At 42.1% G+C, this 24,302-nt stretch overlaps 2 protein-coding genes across 2 annotated transcripts in view; both read right to left on the reverse strand.

Annotated features, from left to right (window-relative positions):
• Window positions 1-6,412, reverse strand: part of SV2A (synaptic vesicle glycoprotein 2A) — a 100,573-nt gene extending 94,161 nt beyond the window's left edge. Inside the window, exon 1 of the mRNA XM_075192789.1 lies at window positions 6,036-6,412. The gene's annotated coding sequence lies outside the window, so the exon portion shown is untranslated. The remainder of the gene's footprint in view (window positions 1-6,035) is intronic.
• Window positions 6,413-17,349: 10,937 nt separating this feature from the next.
• Window positions 17,350-24,050, reverse strand: SF3B4 (splicing factor 3b subunit 4). Its single transcript, XM_075193090.1, has 6 exons — window positions 23,938-24,050; window positions 22,103-22,231; window positions 21,036-21,572; window positions 18,874-19,044; window positions 18,110-18,244; window positions 17,350-17,889 (listed from the first exon to the last, which is right to left on the reverse strand). The coding sequence occupies exons 1-6, from the start codon at window positions 23,969-23,971 to the stop codon at window positions 17,720-17,722; spliced, it is 1,176 nt and encodes a 391-aa protein (XP_075049191.1). The 5' UTR covers window positions 23,972-24,050; the 3' UTR covers window positions 17,350-17,719.
• Window positions 24,051-24,302: the final 252 nt, after the last annotated feature.

Consider the following 24,302-nt stretch of genomic DNA (forward strand, 5'->3'; position numbering starts at 1 on the left):
AGAAGAAAACTATTTGAAATCATGTAATAATGAAAAAAAAATATAAACTATGTTTATTAGTAATGCATAATATGAAAAAGTTGATTTTATTTTAAAAGAATAATGGAAAAAAAAAAACATAAAAAATAAATAAATCACTAATTAATTATATTTATGTATGTTTTTTGTACTAATATGTATGTACTAATGTGTTTTGACATGGTATATAGATGATTCTATAATATAAAATAGTGAATTAAAAAAATATGCTAAAAGAAAGTACTGTAATGTAAATATTATCAAATAGAAAGGTTGTGTAATGCAATCTAATGTATGCAAATGTATTCCAATCCTTTTTTCTTTTTAATACATGATCGCATTAAACCATCCCCTTCACTCCCATAAAAATCCGCTAGCACCAATGATTAACACGCGGGGGCAGCGTTCTCTCTTTTTCAATTGAATAGCACAAGTTTTAACGCTGCCTTAACTAAAATCGGTCGCTATTGCAGTTAAAAACCCGCGTGAGATTTTTTTTTTGTAACGCAGCGGGGGAAAAAAAAACCTCGCAATTGAATTCCCCCCTTAGAATTATTTCTTACCATCTATTCTTATTCTCTAGGCGTTAGAAGTTACAAGTTGTGGAAAAGGAATTTTTTTAATTAAAAAAAAAAAAAAAAAGTACTGTCACATTCATTAAACATGTCATGCTGGAATTTGTAGTGCTCCAAGTTCTACCGAGACAATATCTTGTGCAACCTGCACTGGGTCGGCAGCAAAGTTTTCCCTGGCAAATATTTTAAAACGTTGGCAACAGAGTCCGTCTCCGTCACTAGACATTTTAGTGCCCTGAGCGAGAAAGAACATTGGCACCCCCCCCACACACACAAACACAAAAGCTCTATCTTGGCATAGACGATAGTAGGCACCGCCATAAAATTAGATTCTGGCAAGTTGGGTGGGTGGGCGAGATACACAAGTATTACTGCCGAACAGGCAACAGAGCCGTTCTTCCCCGTAACTCATTTTTATATCAGGAGCGTGCTAGCGATCTATTCTTAGAGACGTAACAGCGAGGGAGGTGAGAGGACTGAGTGTAATAGTGTGTAAGGATCATGGAAATTGGATATTTATAGACAGCAAGCCTACTGCGCCTCTGTAAGTTTTGCAGCTATGGCTGCGTTGGGAATAACAAAGTACTTACTCAGAGTCCCTGGGGCTTCCTTCAAGCCAGCAGCTGAGAGTAGGGACTCCAATCTCAATGAGAAACATGTTTGTGTGTGTGGCACGGTGGTGGAAACGTAGGACCTAATTCAAAGTAGGCCACGATTCTGCAGCCCAAACGTGAGCGTCAAAATTACGTCCGCAAAATTGCAGCCTTGCATGAGTACCGTGAGATACGTACAACTCAAAATACTATGGGAGCGTAAAGAAACGGCGGTCATCATCAACACCATGTACTAATTAAATATATTGTTTTAAAAATGTGTGCCTCTCCATAGGCAAACCAAGGGGGGTGTCATAGAAAAATTGACCTATTTACAACTGTTTATTAAAGCAGGGATTAGTATGGGCCAACTAGCAATGATATTTTCATAGGCAAACCGAGGGGGTTTCTAGCGCCTGGAAACCCCCCTCCAAGCCTGGGGCACTGTATAATTGAGGTGGCTGGACCCTGCCCCCGCTTCACACGGCTCTGCTTGAAAAGAGAGAGCTGCGTGCACCTAACAGTAGTGCAGGCAGCATTGTCCATGTATATTATGGGGATAGGAAGAGTTGGAGAGCAGCCAAGCACTGTCTAAAATTATAGCCACGCCCCCATGCATGCTGCTCACACCCACTGGTGGCGTGGTGTGGAAATCCCTCTCTACAAAATAAATAACCAGCAGCAGCGCTGCCGCGTAGACTGGTTACCGCTAAATCTCCGCTGGCAACGATTTCTGTCATTGCGAGCAGTGGGGAGACCATAATGACGTGACTCACGTCATCATACGCCTCGCTCAATTGCCTCTCAGTCCACAAAAGTAGGCGAGTATGGCAAGTAGTGAACTCCACCGTTGACTCTAATCAGTTCTATTTTTAATGCACAATTCATGAGTTATTCATTTTGATCAAAGGTGCTGCTGCCGCACAAAATTCATAACGACCAATCAGCAATTAGCTTTCATCTGTCAATTGCAAGTTAGACAATGAAATCAAACCTCTGATTGGTTGCCATGGGTTTAGTGCAGATTTGCACCTTGGAGTAAATTTACTAAAGAAGCCACACAAAAAAGACAGTTACTCAGTGTAGGACACAAAATTGCCCCTGCTGTACCTAACTACAGCCCCCAGGGGCAATATGGTTGAATAGGATAAACAGACAGTATGAAGACCATGTTCCCTCTAAGAATCTGCAAAGTTGACTTGAATGGACTAACAATGACACGGTCTTGGGCATAGCCGCTTAGAGATGCCACTACTTAAGGCATTGCGAATGAATACAACTACATAAGAAAATGATAAGACCCCTTCTGTTATTACCCAATAGGAAAAATAGACATAGTAGAAAAATTAAAAAGAAAAAATATATACAATATAAAAAAACAATAATTCTATTCTATTTCCAGAACAGGGTTTCCTTAGTCTAGTTCCACGGAACTACCAGAAAGATCAGCAACATCTTGGAATAAATCTATTTTATTGTGCCATAAAATGTATACTCTTACCCATCAAGCAGTTTTACACACTGACAAGTGTTACCTCTGTGTATCTAACACTCCAGCGGCTGTAACGCTCAGTGATATATGCATTAGAAACCCGTGAAAAATGCGGGTCACGCTTTCCAGTCAGCAGGATGTGTTAAAGCCTCTCATGACCTACGCCAGACAAGTCAATGGCAAAAACGCACATTTAATTGCCCATTTAACAAAAGTATGGTTAAAACAGTGCACATGCTGTAACACACAGCAACCAATCAAATGCAAGCTTTCATTTGTCTAGTTTGCAGTGATTATGGACCAGGCGCAGGACCTAAGCGGTTATGTTCTGTATATTACACGCTGGGTAACAGCTATGCTAAGCAGGCCTCAGGGTCCCGTCTAAGACCCTGTATATGTCAGGTGCAGAGTTGCAGCAATAAACATAGCCAGGGAGGCAACCTCAATGGGACCCTGTGGTGAACCGAGGTATTAATATCACCCTAACCAGCCTGTCCCTCGTTTCTCACATAATATGGCCAGAAAAGCCAGTATGTTCACAGACCCGGAGGCCATTTTGTGACTCCAAAGAAAGAACGAGCAAGACCTTTACTTGACATGGTTTAGCAATCCCTTTAATTTAATTTAATAAGCAGATTATTTTGTTTGCTTGCTCTGGGTAACAGACCCGACTATGCAGTTTTGTGACTATCTGATCCGCCCTCCTTTCACTTCAGACTCCATTTTGTGTTACCTCTACTGCAGGTGTTAACGCTCAGCATATGAACATTAGCTGATGCAACAGGGCTACGGGCAGTTTGGTGATTATGTCCAATGTGACAGAAAAATACTGTCCGGTGCTGTTGTTTGATGCACGTTTGCAATGAACTATGCACTAAATTCAGGGGCAGGCTGGGCTGGGGGGCATCTGCTCCCCCGGGTCGGTGTCATAGTAGGCTACCTTGGGCTGGGCCACTGGGCCATCTGCATTTGTTTTCCTTTAAAAAAGGTCACTGAGTGTTGCCCCCGGGCTAGAATTTGCCCTGCCCCCCCCCCCCCTCCTCACTAAAACTGCATTAGGAAAAATACGCGGCTAGGAAATTGCAACAGGGCGTCACAGAATCGCCTGCAAAATTTATTTCTGGCTCACAATAATAAAACAAGAACACAAACACTTTTCGGGGGCAAAGTTTATTTTATTTTATTTTAGTTTAAATTACATATATTAATTAATGACTGAATGATCCTTCAATTCAGACAAATGCTCTAATGGGGAAATAATCCTCTAAAACACACGTAGGCAAACCGAAGTCCCAGCCTATGCTGCCAATCCCAGTCCCATGCCATGCTGGCACTTGTAGTTCTTCTGGTCTACCTCTGCTCCCAGCTCACGCATAATACTGAAACACAAGACTATTCAGGGGATCCCCCTGTTTTATGAGCAATGAAAACACATACTCCACTAATAAATTGGCGTAATGAAAGGTATTCAAGCTGCCGGCAGACTGGAAACCCTGTCACAGAACACGTATGATATGTGCATTTTTTTTTAAAGTATTTCCCTTCAGTAGCTATTTGTCGTGATAAAAAAATATTTCCGGCATTAAATAAGGAAACAAGGATCCAAACGCACGGTTGTAATAATGAATTTACAATTTGGACACAGCACACGCCAAAAAAAATCTCAAAGTACAGAGGGGATCTGATACATGACTGCAATGTTAAGATATCTATTTAGGTGGATCAGAGAAGATTAATAGGTTCTGGCAGTTGTCCTATAAACGCTTTGTGTATACTGATTTATTTATTTTTTTCCTGCTGAATACTAATTATTTTATGAATTGCTGCTGTCAATTGCATTGTACGAGATTATTATTTTTCTGCATGTGTGATTTCGTTATTTTAAACGTGTTGCTATAACTAATATCACGCCTCAGGCAATGGAAATGTATTGCTTTGACCGGCCCCTTGAGAAGTCAGGTTGTATATTGGCAAACCGAGGGGATAGACTGAAAAAGCACTATAGATATATGATGAAGTCTTATAGACAAGGTCATTTTGTCCTACTTGGTACAAGAAAGTGTACCCATGACTATATAGGATAGATAGATAGATAGATAGATATAAGATAGATAGATAGATAGATAGATAGATATAAGATAGATAGATAGATAGATAGATAGATAGATAGATAGATAGATAGATATGAGATAGATAGATAGATAGATAGATATGAGATAGATAGATAGATAGATAGATAGATAGATAGATAGATATTATCTAGATAGATAGATATGAGATAGATAGATAGATATGAGATAGATAGATAGATAGATAGATAGATAGATAGATAAATAGATAGATATTATCTAGATAGATAGATAGATAGATATGAGATAGATAGATAGATAGATAGATAGATAGATAGATAAATAGATAGATATGAGATAGATAGATAGATAGATAGATAGATAAATAGATAGATATGAGATAGATAGATAGATAGATAGATAGATAGATAGATAGCTAAATAGATATGAGATAGATAGATAGATAGATAGATATGAGATAGATAGATAGATAGATAGATAGATAGATAGATAGATATGAGATAGATAGATAGATAGATAGATAGATAGATAGATAGATATGAGATAGATAGATAGATAGATAGATAGATAGATAGATAGATAGACGGCAAAATTATAATAATTAACAGTTCTTAAGATTAAAATGAACAACATGTCACATTGAATGGACCTTTGTGCAAAATAAATCAGGCTGTCATTAATCATCCAAGTTCATCCAATTGTAAAAACATTTAACATTTCGCTATTTCAATAGTCTGCACCATTAACTCTTTCATAAAACACGTTTTTAACGAACAAGGTGACACGTCCATCTCAGACACATACACACATGACACCAATCTTAATCCCCCCCAAATGTGCACAGTGGAGACCTTTAAATCAATGCAAGGCAGCTTTGGAATTGCAAACAACGACAGCCAGCGTTTTCACGGGCTTCTAACATTTTAAAAACTATGGGGGGAAAACAAAATACAAAAACTATATTATATATTTTGTAACCCTTGCACAGATTCCAAGGTCATCCTACACTCTGTCAGTGAAAGCAGTAGGAGAGCTGGCATCGTTTGCCTGCCAAATCCAGCCAAATATGTATATATATATATATATAGCATGCAAATCACAGCTGCCAGGAACGTACATGCAATACATTAACATATAGATATAGGGTCAAGGATTTCCAGGACAAAATGGCCACAGCATTGAGAAGATGCAATGAATTGACTTTAGCAGTGCAGAAGGTGGGGGGGTGCAGAGGTGTAAAATGTGTATTTATTTATATTTTATTTACCTTGTGTCCAGCATGCCAGGAGGGTTTGGAGGTGGGTGTGGGAGCCAGTGATGAGCCTCTGTGGGAGGATGCTGGGATGAGGATGCTTGGGCTCTGGGTACCAGATTGAGAGCTATAAGGAGAGACTGTTACAACACAGCAAAGGGTGAAACCACTCAGCACCACCAAATAGGGGGGGAGGGCGGAGAGGAGTCCTCTGTCATCTCCAGCAGAGCTTCCCCCGGGGCCGCAGGGGGGCTGACATCTGATTTGTCGCAGTAACAAACCTCAGTCAGTATAAGGGGGGGCAGGGGGGCAGTAACCCCTGTGCCCTGAAGACAGGTGCTGCCCCCGGCTCCCCCCCATCCCCATCAGGCTGGTGCCGGCTCTAATGTGCCTCTTTGTAATGCACTGAAGGAGCCTGTACCTGACAAATTGTGTGTTATTATTAGGTGGATGCAGCTGACAGCTCCCAGTGACTGAGATCTGCATGGCAGGGGGTGGGGGGAGCAAGAGGGAGGGAGAGGATACAGCTGGGGGAGGGAGAGGAGTTACAGGGAGATTAAAGGGCAACAAGTCAAATTGGGGAGAGGAAACTATATATATACAGATATATTAATATATATAAATATATAAATAGATATATATGCACATATATATATATATATATATATATATATATATACACATATACATACATACATTTATATATATATATATATATATATATATATATATATAGTTTTCTCTTCCCTTTTTGACTTGTTGCCCTTTAAGTTTCTGCATTACCAGGTTACCTAATTTTTTGGAAGGTGATAGCACAGATTTTTTGCCCCCTCCTTCCCTCTTACTCATAACTTCTCTTCCTCTCTACACGATCTCTCTCTTCCTCTCCCCTTCTACTGACCCCCCTCTCGGACCACCGACTCACTCACTAACCCTCTTCCTCTCTACCCCCATCTCTCCGTACTTCCCTCCTACCCCAATATTTCTATCTCTCCCCCTTCTCTCTACATCCATCTCTTTCTCCCTGTCTCCACCGCCCTCTCCCTCACCCATTTTTCTTAGCCCTCTCCCATCACTGACTCACTTATTCACTGACCCTCTTCCACTCTACCCCCATATTTCTGTACTTCCCTCCTACCCTCGAATTTCTCCCTTCCACCATCTCTCTCATTTTTCACTCTTTCTCTCTCCCCTCTCGCCGCACCATCTCGCCCCTCTCTCCCACTATTTACCCCTTCTTTCTCTATACCACCTCTCACCGCATCATCTCTCTCCGTCTCTTTGTCTCTCCAGCTCTCCATTTACCCCCTCTATACCATCTCTTGTCCCACCATCTCTCTCTCCTTCCCCACTTTCTCTCCCCCTCTATCTCCCCATCTCTCTCTCACCTCATCTCTTTCTATCCCTCTCTCCCCATCTCCCTTATCCCCTATCTCTTCCCTCTTTCTCCCTTCCCCCTCTCACTAACCTCCTTTTTCTCTCTCTACCCCTCCCTCTCTCTCTCTACCCCCCTCTCTCTCTCTCTCTCTGCCCCTTCCTCCCTCTCTCTCTACCCCTCTCTCTCTCTCTCTACCTCTCCCCCTCTCTCTCTACCCCTCCCTCCCTCTCTCTCTCTCTTCTGCTCTTTCTCCTTCCCTTCTTCCTCTCCACCCTCTCACCCTCAGCCCCCCTCCATCCTATTACATCCCCTACCCATCTCCTTGGAATCCCAAATAATGGAGAGTACAAGACATTTTTAGGTTAAGTGACAGTTTTATTAGTTAAACATTGTTGATATGGAAAAACAAGAGATAATGCAGGGTCAATATTTTACATAAAAATTTAAGCAAGTCATAAATATTTACCTATAATACTGGGAGTTTAACTAGGGTCAGGGCCTCCATCTCTGTACTGGAGCTGGTTTGAACCCTCTATTTCTGCATTTCAAGATTGGATTTACCTCATTGGTCGTCTATACAAGGGTAAAAAAAACGCCAAAATTAGCACACAAAAAAAAATCACCCGAAGTGATTAATAAATTAGAACCTCTCAAAACTGGCGAAAGTATTTTTATAGCCAATTGGAGTAACACAGAATGCTGCGGCTCGGCTCATCTTCCTCTCCCCCCACACCTTTTCCGCTTCTCCTCTGCGTAAATCCCTTCATTGGCTCCCTATCCGTTTCAGAATTCAGATCAAGCTCCTCACCCTCACCAACACTTCTTCCCCTTACATCTCTGACCTTGTCTCGAGGTACATACCTACCCAGCCACTCCGCTCCGCCTCTGATCTCCGACCTGAATTCACCCCTCATTACCTCCTCCCATGCTCGTCTCTAAGACTTCTCCCGTGCTGCCCCTAATCTTTGGAGCTCCCTACCCCGTCTCACTCGACTCTCCCTCAACCTTCAGTCCTTCAAACGCTCACTCACACCACCACCTAACCATTCTATCCATCACCTCCTCTTCCACATCTGCCATCTACATTTTCTGCCAGTTGGTCCTGCTGTCTCTCACAACCCCTCCCTTTAGAATGTAAGCTCTCGCGGGCAGGGTCCTCCCTACCTATTGTCCCACCTCTGTCTCCTGACCCTCGTGCGTCCTGTCCTGTCTTTTGCTGCACTTTGTGTGAGTTCCCATATCATTACTCACACTCATCTGCGCGCTACTGACATGTATTACCTCATCTATTTGTTACTTGCTTCTGTATGCGTCGCTAAGGAATCTGTGGCACCTTATAAATAACTAAATAATAATAATATAAACAAAACTTATAGTCGAAAACTAGTTTTGGAGGATCCGACAGGACTATTTCATTATGGAGGGGGGGGGGGGCTTGCAGTTATTTCTTAATCACCCCCTTCATGAAATGGTTCTGCCCGACCCTTTTGTTCTGCTAGTGTTCAAACCCAGTATAATTGTAGGATGTCATGTGACACAGTATTTTACATACCATGGAACACTGATAGGAACTGTGACAATCTAGGATGGAGGTTCAAAAGAGCAAAGGAAGCTGATATCTAGTAGTGATAATGTACATCAGTGAATTTGATCCCTATTGTCTTAATGCACCCTTCTCCACGCAGCTAAATTATAAATGTGTTATGAATGTGACTTGTCCTGTTGAAGTATCATTAAGCAGGACCAATCCACAGTCAAATATTAAAATAATAAATATTGTTTAATAAAATTGGAAAACTGGAAAAATTGTCTTTTCTGCGCTAATCGCACTGTAGAATAAAACACCTAGAAGTATATCAGCGCTGTCAATATGCTGCTAAGGCAGGTCAAAGAAATTGAATGTTCGCCCCCCTTGTCGCCAATTAACTGCACAGTGCATTCATTGAGAAAAATGCAATGCAGGCACGGAGCCTTTCAGTTGTGTATAAACAGCTGTGTATGTGTAACGCAGGTTGTAGCTTGCTTTTCACAATACTTCTGCCCTTGCACTGCATTTAATTCTCTTTACAGCTGTCTCTGCTACCTCAGTCTCACAGGAGACTGTGCAGGAGACTGTCAGCGTCTACTAGTGGCAGTGGGCGGGGAATTGTTATCACGTGTCAGCTGGGCGCCAATCCTCCCACGTAAATACAGATGCAAAACACTCTGCATTAAAAATAAACGCTCCATATAATTTAAATGAGTTCAAATTAACATGCATGTTTGACCGGTACCCTCTGCCTCAGTAATGTCACTTATGTCATGAAAAATTAGTGAAAAAATATCTTACACTTTGTTTAAATATCAGGTACAGTCAAGAGCGTCCCCACTCAGCCGCTGCTCCCTTGTTTGGCGCAAGCACGGTGTAAGGGCGAAATCTTGTACACTTCTGAGTGTGGCGCTGGACTGTGACATCATAACTCAGCGCCATACCCCCAGCCCATCACCAATATGGTGGAACAGGTTTCACATGTGACTACTCCTCCATGTAAGTGGCCATAATGACGCTGAACGAGTGACATTAAGTCACTCAGTGAATGTTTTAGACACCCCCCCTGAGCTTTGGTACCCACCGTACAACGAAGACCAAGGGGTTTATTTACTAAACTGCAGGTTTGAAAAAGTAGAGATGTTGCCTATAGCAACCAATCAGATTCTAGCTGTCATTTTGTAGAATGCACTAAATGAGAACTAGAATCTGATTGGTTGCTATAGGCAACATCTCCACTTTTTCAAACCCAGTTTAGTAACTATAACCCCAAATCTCTGCTGGCTTTATAATGCAGATAGCAACAATTCCAGGAAACTTCACAGGTCCGTATCAGCCACAACATTAAAACCACTGACAAGTGAAGTGAATAACATTGATTATCTCGTTACAATGACAACTTTGATAAGGGCCAAATTGTGATGGCTAGCCGACTGGGTCAGAGCGCCTCCAAAGCGGCAGGTCTTCTGGGATGTTCCCGATATGCAGTGATTAGTATCTACCGAAAGAGGAGGGACAACCGGTGAACCAGGGCTCATTGATATGCATGGGGAATGAAGTCAATCCCACATAAGAGCTACCGTAGAAAAAATTAAAGGGAACACTACGCTGTAGACAGAACCGCCCATAACAATTATGGGACCCCTGACAATTATGAGACCGCTGACCCTGGGCCCACCTCTCCTTGACAGATGAGTTTGAAAAACGTTATATCTCAACCTCTAATTAGTAAAATTAAGTTGAAATAATATGTGTCTTCTGTCCCCTTCTGAGTGCCCCTGCCTGCACATATTGATAACATAAAACTATGTCTATTATTAACCGTTTAGGTAGCACCTTTTTTTGAAGTCAGTTCCTTGAAATAATATAGGTTACGCATGTAAAGTATCAAGGATAAACGAAAAACTATGATGATCTAAACATTGCTCCAGCAGTCGTATAATTGGATGAACGAAAGTATATTGGTTTAATATTGGTTTGCCGTGCGTATTGCGAAGCGTACGCCACCTAACACGTGGCGTTATGCGATCGCACGGTAAAATACGCACGCACCCACTAGCATTACAACATTTAGTTATTTGTACAATTCATATTGGTTTCGTTACACTATAATTTATGAGCAGATAATATTTGGTTTATTATTAGTCTATATATATATATATATATATATATATATATATATATATATATATATATATATATATATATATATAGTATGATTATATGTACAATTTAGTGTTATTAAAGGTTTAGGTTATAGGAAAGGTGTCATGCCTGATATCATATTGATCCCCTAATCATCAGCAGCTGTCCGGTGCAGTCGGCGAAGAGATCGCACATTGCATACTTTAGTTATTGATATTAGGGAATAAACCTTTTGTATGATGCTGGCTATGAAAGGAGCAGACCCCCTGGAGAGACGACCCCCTCCTTTGGATTCCTTAGATTGAATCAGCCTATGAACTGTTTACCCTGAAGCCACCCCTGTGCCTGGACCTATAGAAGCAAGCTACGTCATCTCTATTGTTCACAATGAAACACTGACTGTATATATTAGCTGCATCCCCCACCAGGGTCAGTCTACTCTGACCACAGTTCTCTAACAGATACACTGTTCCATTGGGACCCATGGAAGCGCAGCGATTGCAGCGGTATGTATGTATGTAACTTTTGGTATTGGCTGTGCTGTACTGTACTTTATCATAATATAATAATGTATTGAATTGTTGATTATTTACATCTGCTAAAATAAACCACCATGTGCTTTGGAAACACATACAATTGATTGGGCAATGCTTATTTTAAAACAATAGAATTACTTTAATAGTAGGTCGCCTAGTGGTAGTGCCAAGCATGGGTGCCTTTCACTCTTACCGTATTGGCAGAGAATGAGTTTTACTTTAACCATTGACACCAAAATGCAGTATGCCACTCAGTTCATGATCATACTCTATTTAAAGTTTCACGTGTGATGATGCTAGTTAAGTCAAATGGCAAAGTTTACCATTAAATAGAGACGTCATTGATTCTTTCTCTATTTCCCATAATCCATCTCTTTATCTCCTCTCAGAACTCTCCTCTCAGTCTATTGAGTTGTGATAATCCTCTCACAATAGCTGGAGGGAAAAATATGACAGAGAGTAGGCAAAGAGATACAGCTACTTGACACTGATTATATCCAATATTCCCTTTCATTTTTGAAACATGTGAACATAATTTTTTTTCCCCAGTGAGCATACCTTTATGTGCACGGATTGCACAAGAATACATTTTAAGTGGGTGTGGATCTATCTGAGATTTGCTGAAACAGCATAAGAATCAATAAAGTAAATAATGTAACAAAAACAATAAATCCTACTTGCTCACTCTCCCAAGTGTCCGGGAGACTCCCGAATTCTGGGTAGGTCTCCCGGACTACCGGGAGAGCAGGCCACTCTCCAGCATCGATGGGAGCCTCCATGACATGGTTCCTGGTAAATCGCGTCATTTTGGCCCCACAGCAAAACAACACTTTTGCATCATTGCATCTTAGGGGTGCACAGTTCACCTCCCCTCTGTGATCTTCCAGAGATTGTATTACAAGCCAAATCCATATATGGATATTTTACAGAAAGCATTCTAGTGACTGATATATAATACAGAGAGCATTCCAGTGACTTCTGTACAATACAAACCGACCAGTATAAGTAAAGCACTCTAGCGAGCACCATAATTTGTTAAGAAATCACAGATATTATGAGGTGATGTTGTAGTCAAACAATATGGAGTTTATTGCAGTGTACCGCGTATAATGATGGACAGAGCTCAAGCACATTGGATTTGGCAGTAATCAAAAAGTAGACAGGTGATAACACAGGCTCTGAGGTAATGCAGGAAAGAATCACAGTCAAAAGACAACGCAGTAATATACACAAGTCTCTGCGGCAATGCAGGTACAGTTCTCAATGCAGTAATAAAACAGTGTCTGAGGCAATGCAGGAATGTAAAAGTCTGAGGCAATGCTGATGCAGCACAGTCTCTGAGGCAATGCAGGAATGTAAGAGTCTGAGGCAATGCAGGAATGTAAGAGTCTCCTCAGGCAATGCAGAAATGTAAGAGTCTCTGAATCAATGCTGGTGCAGATTTTCACAGTCTTTAAGCAAGGCAGGAATATAACACAGAGTCCAGTGATCACTGCGAAGACCCGCAGAACATGTAAATGATAATCACTGCATCCATGCTTGGGAATACTGGGCCTGATTCATTAAGGAAAGTTAAACAAAAGTAAGCAAGTAAGGCAAAACCATGTTGCATTGGAGGGGGAGGTAAATTTAAAATGTGAATACAGATCTATAAATGGGGTAGGGCGTTTCCTAGATCAACTTTTAATGTAAGTGTAAAAATAAAGCTACCAAGTATTTGTGTGCTACATGAAAAAACAGCCAGTATTTTTCTTATGTGCAAAATAATGAACTCATTTGCACCCCTTGCACTGGAATATGGTTTTGTCCAGAAAACTTGAGTAAGAAAACTTACTCAAATTTTTTGCTTAACTTTCATTAATGAATCAGGCCCACTATGTAGAGCTATATGAATAGTGTGAAGATGCAACGCCAGATATCAGGATCCAGAAGACTAGTGAAAGCAGAACCAGGAACCAGCAAACTAAAAGATGCAGAGCCAGGTATCAGGGAACCAGGAGACAAACAAATGCAAAGCAAGGAACTATTGATGCAAGGTCAGAAGCACACAGAACACCAGATTCAGGAACCAGGATTCTAGCATGGTAACACTATCACTGGCAATGAGTGCAGAACAGCCCTGCAATCAACACTCAAAGCCTAACATAATAAGAATTTACAATATAGAGCGCTTTTAATGACCTCTACACAATAGAAATCATTGAACAGTGTCTGCATTGTTTAGTGGTCACTGCAATGAAGACCATGGGGTTTATTTACTAAACTGCAGGTTTGAACAAGTGGAGATGTTGCCTATAGCAGCCAATCAGATTTTAGCTTTCACTTTGTAGAATGTACTAAATAAATGATAACTAGAATCTGATTGCTTGCTATAGGCAACATCTCCACTTTTTCAAACCCAGTTTAGTAACTATAACCCCAAATCTCTGCTGGCTTTATAATGCAGATAGCAACAATTCCAGGAAACTTGACAGGTCCATATCAGCCACAACATTAAAACCACTGACAAGTGAAGTGAATAACATTGATTATCTCGTTACAATGACAACTTTGATAAGGGCCAAATTGTGATGGCTAGCCGACTGGGTCAGAGCGCCTCCAAAGCGGCAGGTCTTCTGGGATGTTCCCTTTATGCAGTGATTAGTATCTACCGAAAGAGGAGGGACAACCGGTGAACCAGGGCTCATTGATATGCATGGGGAGTGAAGTCAATCCCACATAAGAGCTACCGTAGAAAAAATTAAAGGGAACACTACGCTGTAGACAGAACCGCCCATAAGAATTATGGGACCCCTGACAATTATGAGACCGCTGATCCTGGGCCCACCTCTCCTTGACAGATGAGTTTGAAAAACGTTATATCTCAACCTCTAATTAGTAAAATTAAGTTGAAACAATATGTGTCTTCTGTCCCCTTCTGAGTGTCCCTGCCTGCACATATTGATAACATAAAACTGTCTATTTTTAACAGTTTAGGGAGCACCTTTTTTTGCAGTCAGTTCCTTGAAATAATATAGGTTACGCATGTAAAGTATCAAAAGATAAACGAAAAACTATGATGATCTAAACATTGCTCCAGCTGAGCGGGTCTCAAATTGCAGAAACATTTCATTATTCTCCAACTCTGGATGTAGTCGTTTCCCCAGGTCAGCCAAACACAAGCTGCAAATCATTCCATTTAGCACTGAAATTGTATTTGGATTCACAATGCACGAGATCTATTATATCGTTAATACTGTTCTACGGTTATCTTATACGAAGATCATTATTTGTCAGAGCACAATTTACAACCACCACCATTATGCCTGCTTGCGTCTGGAGAGGGACGGGGGAGAGATGGGATGGTCTAATGTAAGCCGAGTACAGTAAGGGTGTATGCAAGCAATTACAAACAGATGCAGACCGGGAAATAGGCACCTATATAGATTGTCCAAGCCATAGTATTGGCAGGTGGTCAAGTAGTTGTGCAAATACAGTCTTCAGAAATAGGGAACCGTGTTTATTATCTATGCACGCTCAGTAGAACATATAGGTATGGTATTCTGTGCGGATGTCTCTGCATATTCATGTAAAGGAGTGGGAGCTGACATACTGCAGATATTATAAAATATACCCAAAAGATGTGAGTACAAGAGTGCCACCTTGTGGCCAGTGTGCTGAGACCACTGTACTCAGTTCTGCAAATATTTTTCACTATGCACACTTGGAATGGGGGCAGCCATACTCAGAGGAGTCAGGTATTGGAATTCGCACTTGGCATGCGTTGGTAAAAAAAACAAAACCCTTTGCTGTAGCGCTTGCACGGTCTAACACCAGCCTCAGGCAACACAACGCCCATCAACGCGTACTGTAGGACCTCAGACTTCCTACCTCTGGTTTCTATGCTGGACGCTGCCACATCCAGCAGTCTGCCCAATGTCACCAAATGCTGTCCCAAAAGGACCGCGATGCCGATAATAATCTTACGGAACCAGACAGGCTAATTAATGTATGTGTTGGTAAATGTGTTTGGAAGATAATCCGTATTGTTCTGTGACACCCAACAGGTCCTACAGAAGTAATTTGCTCACTCTGTCCAAGGGACAAACCTCATCTAATTCGGTCACACAATCTAATTGGGTAATTACGGTCACTTCACTTGAGTGGCAGGTTTTCTGAGCCTGGCTAGGTACAATGTGTCTTTGGTGGGACTGTACCAGGCTCCCTATAGTTGCTTTGAAATCCGCAAAGCGAAAAGGCAATACATTATTCAGTAAAGCAGATATATGGGTAAAAAAAAAAAAAAGAGAGAAAACATTAACATTAATCTGTATAAAACTGCACAACCCACATAATCTAATCAGTGAACACATAAATTTGGAGCAAGACTTATGATAGATAGACGCCAGTTTACACAAAAGAATCACATTTTGAGTGGTCTGAACCAACATTTATCATAACTTATATAGCAGTATATATTTAATTAAAAAACAGTGATATCACAGAGTAAATTTTAGGCTCCATACCTAAAGTGGTCAATGTATTCTTCCTCACCTTTTCAAGCACAATTTTTTTAAGATGGCAAATTCAGGGTCTGCTTGAGTACACACCAGCAAGATATCGCTATTGGCAATTTAAAGGGTAAATTGCCTAATTAATTATGCTGGACATTACAGCTTACTACAATAATGCTTGATACGTGAAACAGGACTTCTGCCAGAAATCACGTTAAAATCTCAAAAACGCACGTTGCCGTCATACAACAGATGGGTCAGTTTTTAAAACTTTCAATGGCAACATCTGGAACCATGATTGTTTCCATAGTTACAGACCCTGCAAAGAAAGGACAATTATTTTGCCTGTCAAGTTGCAGCAACATTGAGTTTTCAACATGCAATTTCAGGCAGAGTGGAAAAAAAAAAGTGTCCATGAAAATGGTAGACTATTTAGTTGGGTTTCCTGTATCAGTAATGTTTCCCTATAATGTCCTTTTGACTGGGTAAATCAGTTGTGACAAGTCAGCGAGGCTTAGCCAATAGCTTTACAACAGGACTCCTCTCCCCCATTGTTACTCCTTAATGTTATGGACGGGTACAAAAGATCGTCACTGATGAAAGAAATCTCTCAATCACAAAAAAAAACAAAAAACCCCCGAAACGTTACTATTTGCCTAGTTAGGCCTGACTGGGAATAAGATAAAACAGGAATGTCACGGTGTGGCCACAGGGAGGCGCTGTTTTATTGGAGTCTGCATGTTGCACTCTATTTTTTTACTGGCTAAAGAAAACACTGCACTTAAGAACAAGCATGTAGATAAATGAGGTTCTGTGCAAAGGAAGGCAATTATCTTTTGCATAAATATAAAGCATAAATAAAACCGCTTATAAGTATAATCTCTCAAAAATACAAACTTGCTGTACACAAAAGAGCTACTCATATTACTGAATATGTAGGTAAAAGTATCAGTAAATTAGAAATTAAAATATTGCAGATAAGTTTGCGATCAGGACAGAACTTTCAGAAATGCCGTTAAAGAACGCTACTCGCTATTCTGTCTGAAACGACTGATGACAGATAGCAATAGCTTACACTCCATCGCAAAACCAATACAATATTAGACCACACATTTTCACAGGGCACAGAAACTTCCATATCATCTTAGCAGCGTTATACCGTAAGCCGACATGTATTTAGCGCTCCTTGGCTCTCTTGTAATCAGGGTGAACCGTGTATCCATTTAAAAGACAAAAAAAAAAAGGGACAGACATTTTGGTCATTTATTACAATCTACCATTTACAAAGACGTCTTTACGCAAAACACAACAGAAATAAAAAATAAGTTGTTAGTGAATATGCTGATGTACGCGGCATTACGCGTCTTTAGGGCAGTGAGCGTACTGGATAGAAATGGGATTGGCGTTACGCTGGTCGTGCTGATGTCGCGCTGTATCTCGGCTACATTTAATGGTCGTACTTATTTGGAGATGTAAAAAATAAAATAAAAAAGGTCTTTATATCCACACATTTCAGAACCATACTAAACGGTAGGGAGGCTTCCATAGCAGATTCCACGCTGCCACGCCGTACAGAAATATGGCATGGTGCGCTGTGACGGGGAGTCTCTGTTTGCTGCTCACTGTGTCATCGGTAGCCTCATGGGTGCTGGGGGACGTGGCGGAGCAGGGCGAGGAGGTGGGAGAGGGCCGCGCTGGTAACCATAGGGTGGAGGTCGGGGTGGTCCATTGTATCCGTGGGGAGGCATCAGAGGTGGTGGCCGCATTCCCGGAGGCATGGCAGGATGACCTAAGGCAAACGTAAAAACAAAACATATAAAAAAAAGCAGCACACCAAACACAGATGACAGAACAAGCAATACACCTCCATCATGAGGAGGTGTAGTTTTATACATACGCTGCTTTATGAAGTATCGTTTTAATAACAGATACAAATCAGGGACCAATAACCTTCTGCACAAGATTACGGAAACCCCAGAATAAACAACAACTGGTATAATGTGACCTACCCATTGCTCCAAATGGTGGCGCTCTTGGTGGCATACCCATGGGAGGGGGTCCTGGATGGGTCATACCATGTGGGCGTGGCACCATCTGATTCGGCGAAGGCCCCAGGGCGTGATGTGGAACCTGCATTTGCAAACCTGTGGGCACAAAACGCGTCAGTCATGAGTAAACAGTAATAGCACATACGGGATGATGCGTGGAGCAACACATGCCAGTGATTAAAACAGAATATAGCAAAACTTCAAATCTACTCTCTTCCTCCTATTGGCTCATTCATCTTGTCCCTCTAGATGCAGGTATGTATATATGTATGTATTCAGATCCAGTAAAACGTACAATTTGGGATAATCCCTCTTCAGTAACTGTCCCCACCAGTTAAACCTTTGAGGGGGGTCCCAATAGTTGATTTATGAGCAGGGGAGGAGACAGGTCCCACCACTGTTGGACTACAGCTGCTCAGGGTATGTGCTCCTCTATAGATAGGGACGCAGAAGTGAATGACTTTAATTACCTGCCAATTAGCTCAGCAGCACTTGAACAGATGCTGTGTCTTTTCTCCGAAGCGGCACATTCCTAACAGTAAACAATGCTTCTAAATGCTATCCTTAAGTATGTGTGGCGAGGTGATGTTTTAACATGGGTAGGAACATAACACTAAACATGCCGACCTTCCACTCCAGGGCACCGCTTGCTATGTGTCAGTACCTGCTGCACTGCATAATGGAGCCAGCGCATCCTCTAACCAGCGTGTGCTTGCAGTACTCACCAGGGTGCATAGCGCCAGTCTGGAAAGGGAGCGGCACTTGTGGATGACCACCACCTGCAGCGGCTGCTTGTCCAGCCCCAGTGACTGGAGACATTGGAGGTGGAGGCATGGAGGGGGGCATTCCAGGAGGTAACGCCCCAGGTGGAGGGACTGGAGGAAACGCAGGCATGCCTGTAAAAGGAATCAAAATCACAGTTTTAAAAGCAGCAGCAGACGTCGGTGACAAGCACAAGAACTGTACAGCAGTCACAGCAGGGCTGGCAAAGTTATACGGCTATATCACTAATAATAATAATCTATAAATATCATACATATTTAGTTACATAACACGCACCTCTCAGGTCTTTCCCCTTTTCTTACATACGACTACTAAATTACGGCAAGCGTCCCTCATCTAAAAATGTCTGAGCTACTGATGTACACGGTAGACCAACAACTATATGTCTGCATCCAGTGCAAAGGACCTGCCACCTACAGAGCAATCATATATATTTATATACGTAGATTACGGTAAGCATTAAAGTATGCTTGAGAAGTGTATCCGTCCACATAAAACCACACTGGCGTTTGCCTGTTTAGCCTGTGTATTTTGTTGAATTAAAATATATATTTTAGGTGTAATGGTCTTATAGATCCTTCTAGTTTTGCCAGTCCTGTGCTGACCAGTGTGGGAGCTTGTTCTCATTCCAATGGGAGAGCCCCACACTGCTTGTTTCCCCTGTGCAGTGATAAGACCAGGCTGACTGGCTCTAGTGCCACAACATGGACGGATTACAGGGAAACCCGCACTGTGGAGTCCTTGGAGCGGCAGCTTGCCAACGACAGCCAACAAGCAATAGTAATAAATACACCCTACCACACACCGTAAGACGCCGACGTTCAAGCCGAGCAGCGAGTGAAAGGGGTGGGAGGTAATCGCTCACGCTCAATTGGCCAAATTGGAGACGATACAGCAATTCAGCCCTGGATCACTTCCGGGGTCACAGGGGTCGTCTTGGGCCACACATGCGGCAATATCCGGCCAACTGTCCTATATCACTTCAGATACTGCAGTACGTGGCCAACTTCGGTTTTATATGTACACACTACTGACCACCCTTATAAATAAAGTTATATACCATAAAGGAAAACTGTGGCTGTCCAGTTATGTTAAACAACAAGTTCCAGATACCCAATGTAGCAATTATCTGCCCAATCCTGATGTACACAACTCCGATAGGCAATGAAAACTCAGTATGTAAAGGTTACAGGTTATTAAATCATCCTTATCAGCTGTCCAACTCCAGTATAACTAGAATGTAAAGGAAACCGGATGCTCTTATTCCTATCGGTTCACAGCAGCGCTGAAGTGAGCTTTATATAGACAACAAGAGTGTGAATACATGGGCGAGGATCTAAGTGACCATAACCAGCTATGATGTATAAAGATCTATACAATATCAATGAACATGGAACTATTAAATCAATATGCAGATATAGGAAACCAATAACTATTACTGTGTTCTCTACTTCGGTGACAATGTCTTTTTAAGTAAACCTCTACTAGAAAACGGGCTATTGGACATGGTTCTGGTTTACCAACCAGAAAACTGGCAATTTTAAAGAGATGAAAACAGTCTCCTCTTACACGGATACTCTTAACTTTCCCTGTAAGGTCACACTGCGGTGCTGCTAGATCTCCTCCGGATGCCACACTTCTCCAGTGCCTGTGTGACGTTGGCCTACGTGTCTTCATAAAGTCATTAGGAGCATATTAATTTCTACACAACTTGTTTTCTACTACTGTACAAAACTGTAGCACTGAAACAATCGGTCAGATCCTACTTGTGCTAAATTGTAACCAGTCAGTGAACATTAACATTCTATTAACCAGCCTACCTACAGCATATCTGTCGTTCCGCAGGAATGGTCCCAGGGGACACCATCATCTGCAATAAACATTTCTGAAAACTGGTACAAGTGGACAAGCTGGCGTTGCCCATAACAACCATATGCTTGCATTGCGATTGGCTATAAGCAACATCATTGTTATCCTTTGAAGCACTTTTCATACAACATCCGCAAGCTTCTAAAATTAATATATTAGCGTCTGGAGGCCTTAGCTAGATGGTGTCTCCGTCCGACTGTAGTTCTAGGACCCTACAACCATAACATCTACTAACCTGCAGCAACCGCACTGGTTAAGGAGGTGATGACAGCGGGTACACTGGGAGGTGGAGGGGCATCTGCGAAAAGCTGGTGAGGCCTGTCAGCCTGGGAGAGTGGGTTCTGCGCGGCCAGCAGCCTCTCTGCAGCCGACCCGTGCCGCTCGCCCTTGGAGTCCTTCTTAAAAGCGTAGGACACAGTAATGGGCCTGTTACATAAATACTGTCCGTTCATGGCCTCGATGGCTGCGTCGGATGCATCAAAGCTGGCGAAGTTGATGAAAGCATAGCCCTTGGAATTCCCGGTGTCCGGATCTCGCATGATCTTGGGGGTTTGTAAGATGACCCCGAAGGCGCTGAAGGTGTCGTATAAAAGCTTTTCGTCAATCTCGGGGTCCAGATTGCCAATGAAAATATTTGCCCCAACATCCAAGTTTTTGTTGTGTGCGGAGGCTTTATTTACTCGGATGGGCTTCCCATACAATTTTATCATGTTCATAATCTTAATGGCATAGTCTGCATCTTCTTCGCTGAGAAACTCCACAAAGCCATAACCTGGGTGGGAGCAACACAAAGCGTAAAATAACTGCTACATGAAAACGAAATGCTGCTCATCAAAACTGTAGTAATTATTAGGAGTGGTCTGAAAAAGACAATATCTACATAAAAGAGTTGGGAGTTCATTTATGTAAAGACCCATCGGTGATCCTGCCACTTCTCGCCGGGGTGCTAGATAATGTTGTTTCTGACCATGTTAATAGCGCTTTACATTAAAACATTCTGAAGTTCTACTTTAAAGTATGTGAGGGACTGTCGGAGAAAAGGTGATCAAACATTTCAATAATAAAGAAAAAAAAAATCCCCAAAAACAATTGCAAAAATCTAGCAATTTTAAGACCACTACAATCGCAATGACAAAAGTGAACTTATAAAAGTGCCTATGACAGGCACCCAACTCTTTAAGGTAGTTCCCAATAAGTAAACCTTTCCAGAGTTCTGTCAAATGATAAACTGGCTCCTGAGAAAATGGTCAATGTTATTAAAAATCGACTGGGTTGTTCAGGGTAGCCGTCCAATCTCCTCACCTTGGTGCTGCCCCGTCACCCTGTCCTTGGGCATGTGCGTGTTCACTACGGGTCCGGCTTGTAGGAAAAGCTCCCATAGCAGCGGCTCGCTGACTTTCTCGTCCAGACCTCCGACATAGACAGTGGCATCTAGGGATGAAGGAGGAAACATTACTACACAGGAAATACCTAATATAAAGTCTCTGCTACTATAGAAAAGCCAGAAGCTAAAGAGAACCATCGCCAGTTTCAACAGTTGCTGTTTATTTACTTATTACATAAAGCACCATGAAAATGGGTCCAATCACGGATGGCAATGTTTTTTTTCGTTTATGCATCAATAACTGGCATAAGGTGAGGATCAAATAGGACTGTGTTGAGTGTCTAACACAGATGATAACTACCAGAGTTGTCCTTCTGTACACTCAGTGTGAGTGTGAGAAATTATGACAGCACAATTTCAGATGGAACTGCCCCAAGTTGTCAACGCTGCTACAAGAACAATATACACTGCTATCAAAATTGACCCTAGTCTCTCTCTTTCTCTGTATGTTAGGGAATTTAGACTGTAAGCTCCAATGGGGCAGAGACTGATGTGACCGAGTTCTCTGTACAGTGCTGCGGAATCAGTGGCGCTATATAAATAAATGGTGATGATGATACACCACTGGTGAGGGCAAGTTTCCCTGAACTTTAAGGGCTCCTGACATGGAACCCACAATTGTGCTCGCTGGGTGGAGGGAAGATGTTGGATAAAAAACATTTAGTTATCCTTTAATGATGCTTTATAAAAAAAAATACATAAATGTCTCAGTAATAAAGAGTATGAAATGTATTATAGAGCCTAATTACATCAATTACTCCCAGCTCTTGTTTGCCATGTGATTCTTTCTCATGCCAAGAGGAGCCCATGAAGGTAACTAGACAGAGATGTAACTGACAAGTGGGATGTTCAGGGACTCTATTTTGCAGCCTGTTATTGTCCTGACTAATAGAAAACTGGGACACATCGCAGAAGAGTTTGTAGAATTATCATGCAGACGCTCCTGTATGGCAACCACAATGTCTGCCAGTCGTACCAGGCTCAGCAGGAGGCAGAAACAGGGTAAAAAAAAACTACTTTATAGCTGCCCTCCCCTGCTATTTAGATGGTTGGTGGTTGAGGCCTGGGCTATGGCCCAAATGCATGACAAGAACCTTTTTAACACCTTAAGTAGCTTGATTTGACTAGAATGCATGAGTATCATGCACGGGTTAACTTGTATGTGTATATATATATATATATATATATATATATATATATATATATATATATTCTATGTAACTGTACATATAGTACAGATTGGGTTTTCTAGACACACACACACTAACTATATATATATATATATATATATATATATATATATAAAAACGTCAGCTAGGTAACTCCTGTTGGCATGCTTTGCCAGTAGAGAGCCACCTGATAGCTGGCAGGGCATGCTGGGACTTGTAGTTTCACAGATTGGCCAGGCATACTGCTGATGAATGGCATAGGAACAGACAAGCTGTGCAGGGCATGCTGGGAGTTGTAGTCTGGAAGCAGCTCTCTGGTTTAGTGTTACAGGAGAGCAGACTGCAGGACTGAGGGGGCAGATGCTCCAGCCCGGTGCCCCAACCAGCTACATAAGGAGAGATGGTCCCCAGGCAGCAGCTGTGGGACTACAAGTCCCAGCCAGGGGCTGTGTACCACAGCTCCTCAAGGTATGCTGGGACTTGCAGTTCCACATCAAGCTGGAAAGCAACAGGTTGTTGGTTACAGACCCCCTCTCTCACCCCCCACACCCGCTGCACGTAGTGATATCGCCCCGTTCTCTCACCCTGGTTCCGCTCAGAAATCGGCCCCGCCGCCATCTTGTTTCAGTTAGCAGGCCGCCTCGCGCCTTCCTACCTACTTCCGGTCTTTCACTTCCGCTCCGTCACTTCCGGCCTCCGCGACGGGTTTGTTGTTTTTTTTGTTACACCCTCAAGTGAAAAAAAACTTTATCAACACGCACAGTGTAATATCGTTGTGGGGTAGGCGTCTAGTAATGAGCAGGGACAGGTTTCCAGACACGACTCCCGTGGACTCTTATGATCCTGGACTCGCTGACTCGTTGTATGATTCAGTGTAACCCTCACTGTGACCGGCCAGCTCAGTCAGTGTAGTAGGACTACAAGTCCCAGCAACCTCTGCATCTGGTTG

The sequence above is a fragment of the Mixophyes fleayi genome, chromosome 12 (assembly GCF_038048845.1).
Source record: "Mixophyes fleayi isolate aMixFle1 chromosome 12, aMixFle1.hap1, whole genome shotgun sequence".
NCBI lineage: Eukaryota > Metazoa > Chordata > Amphibia > Anura > Limnodynastidae > Mixophyes > Mixophyes fleayi.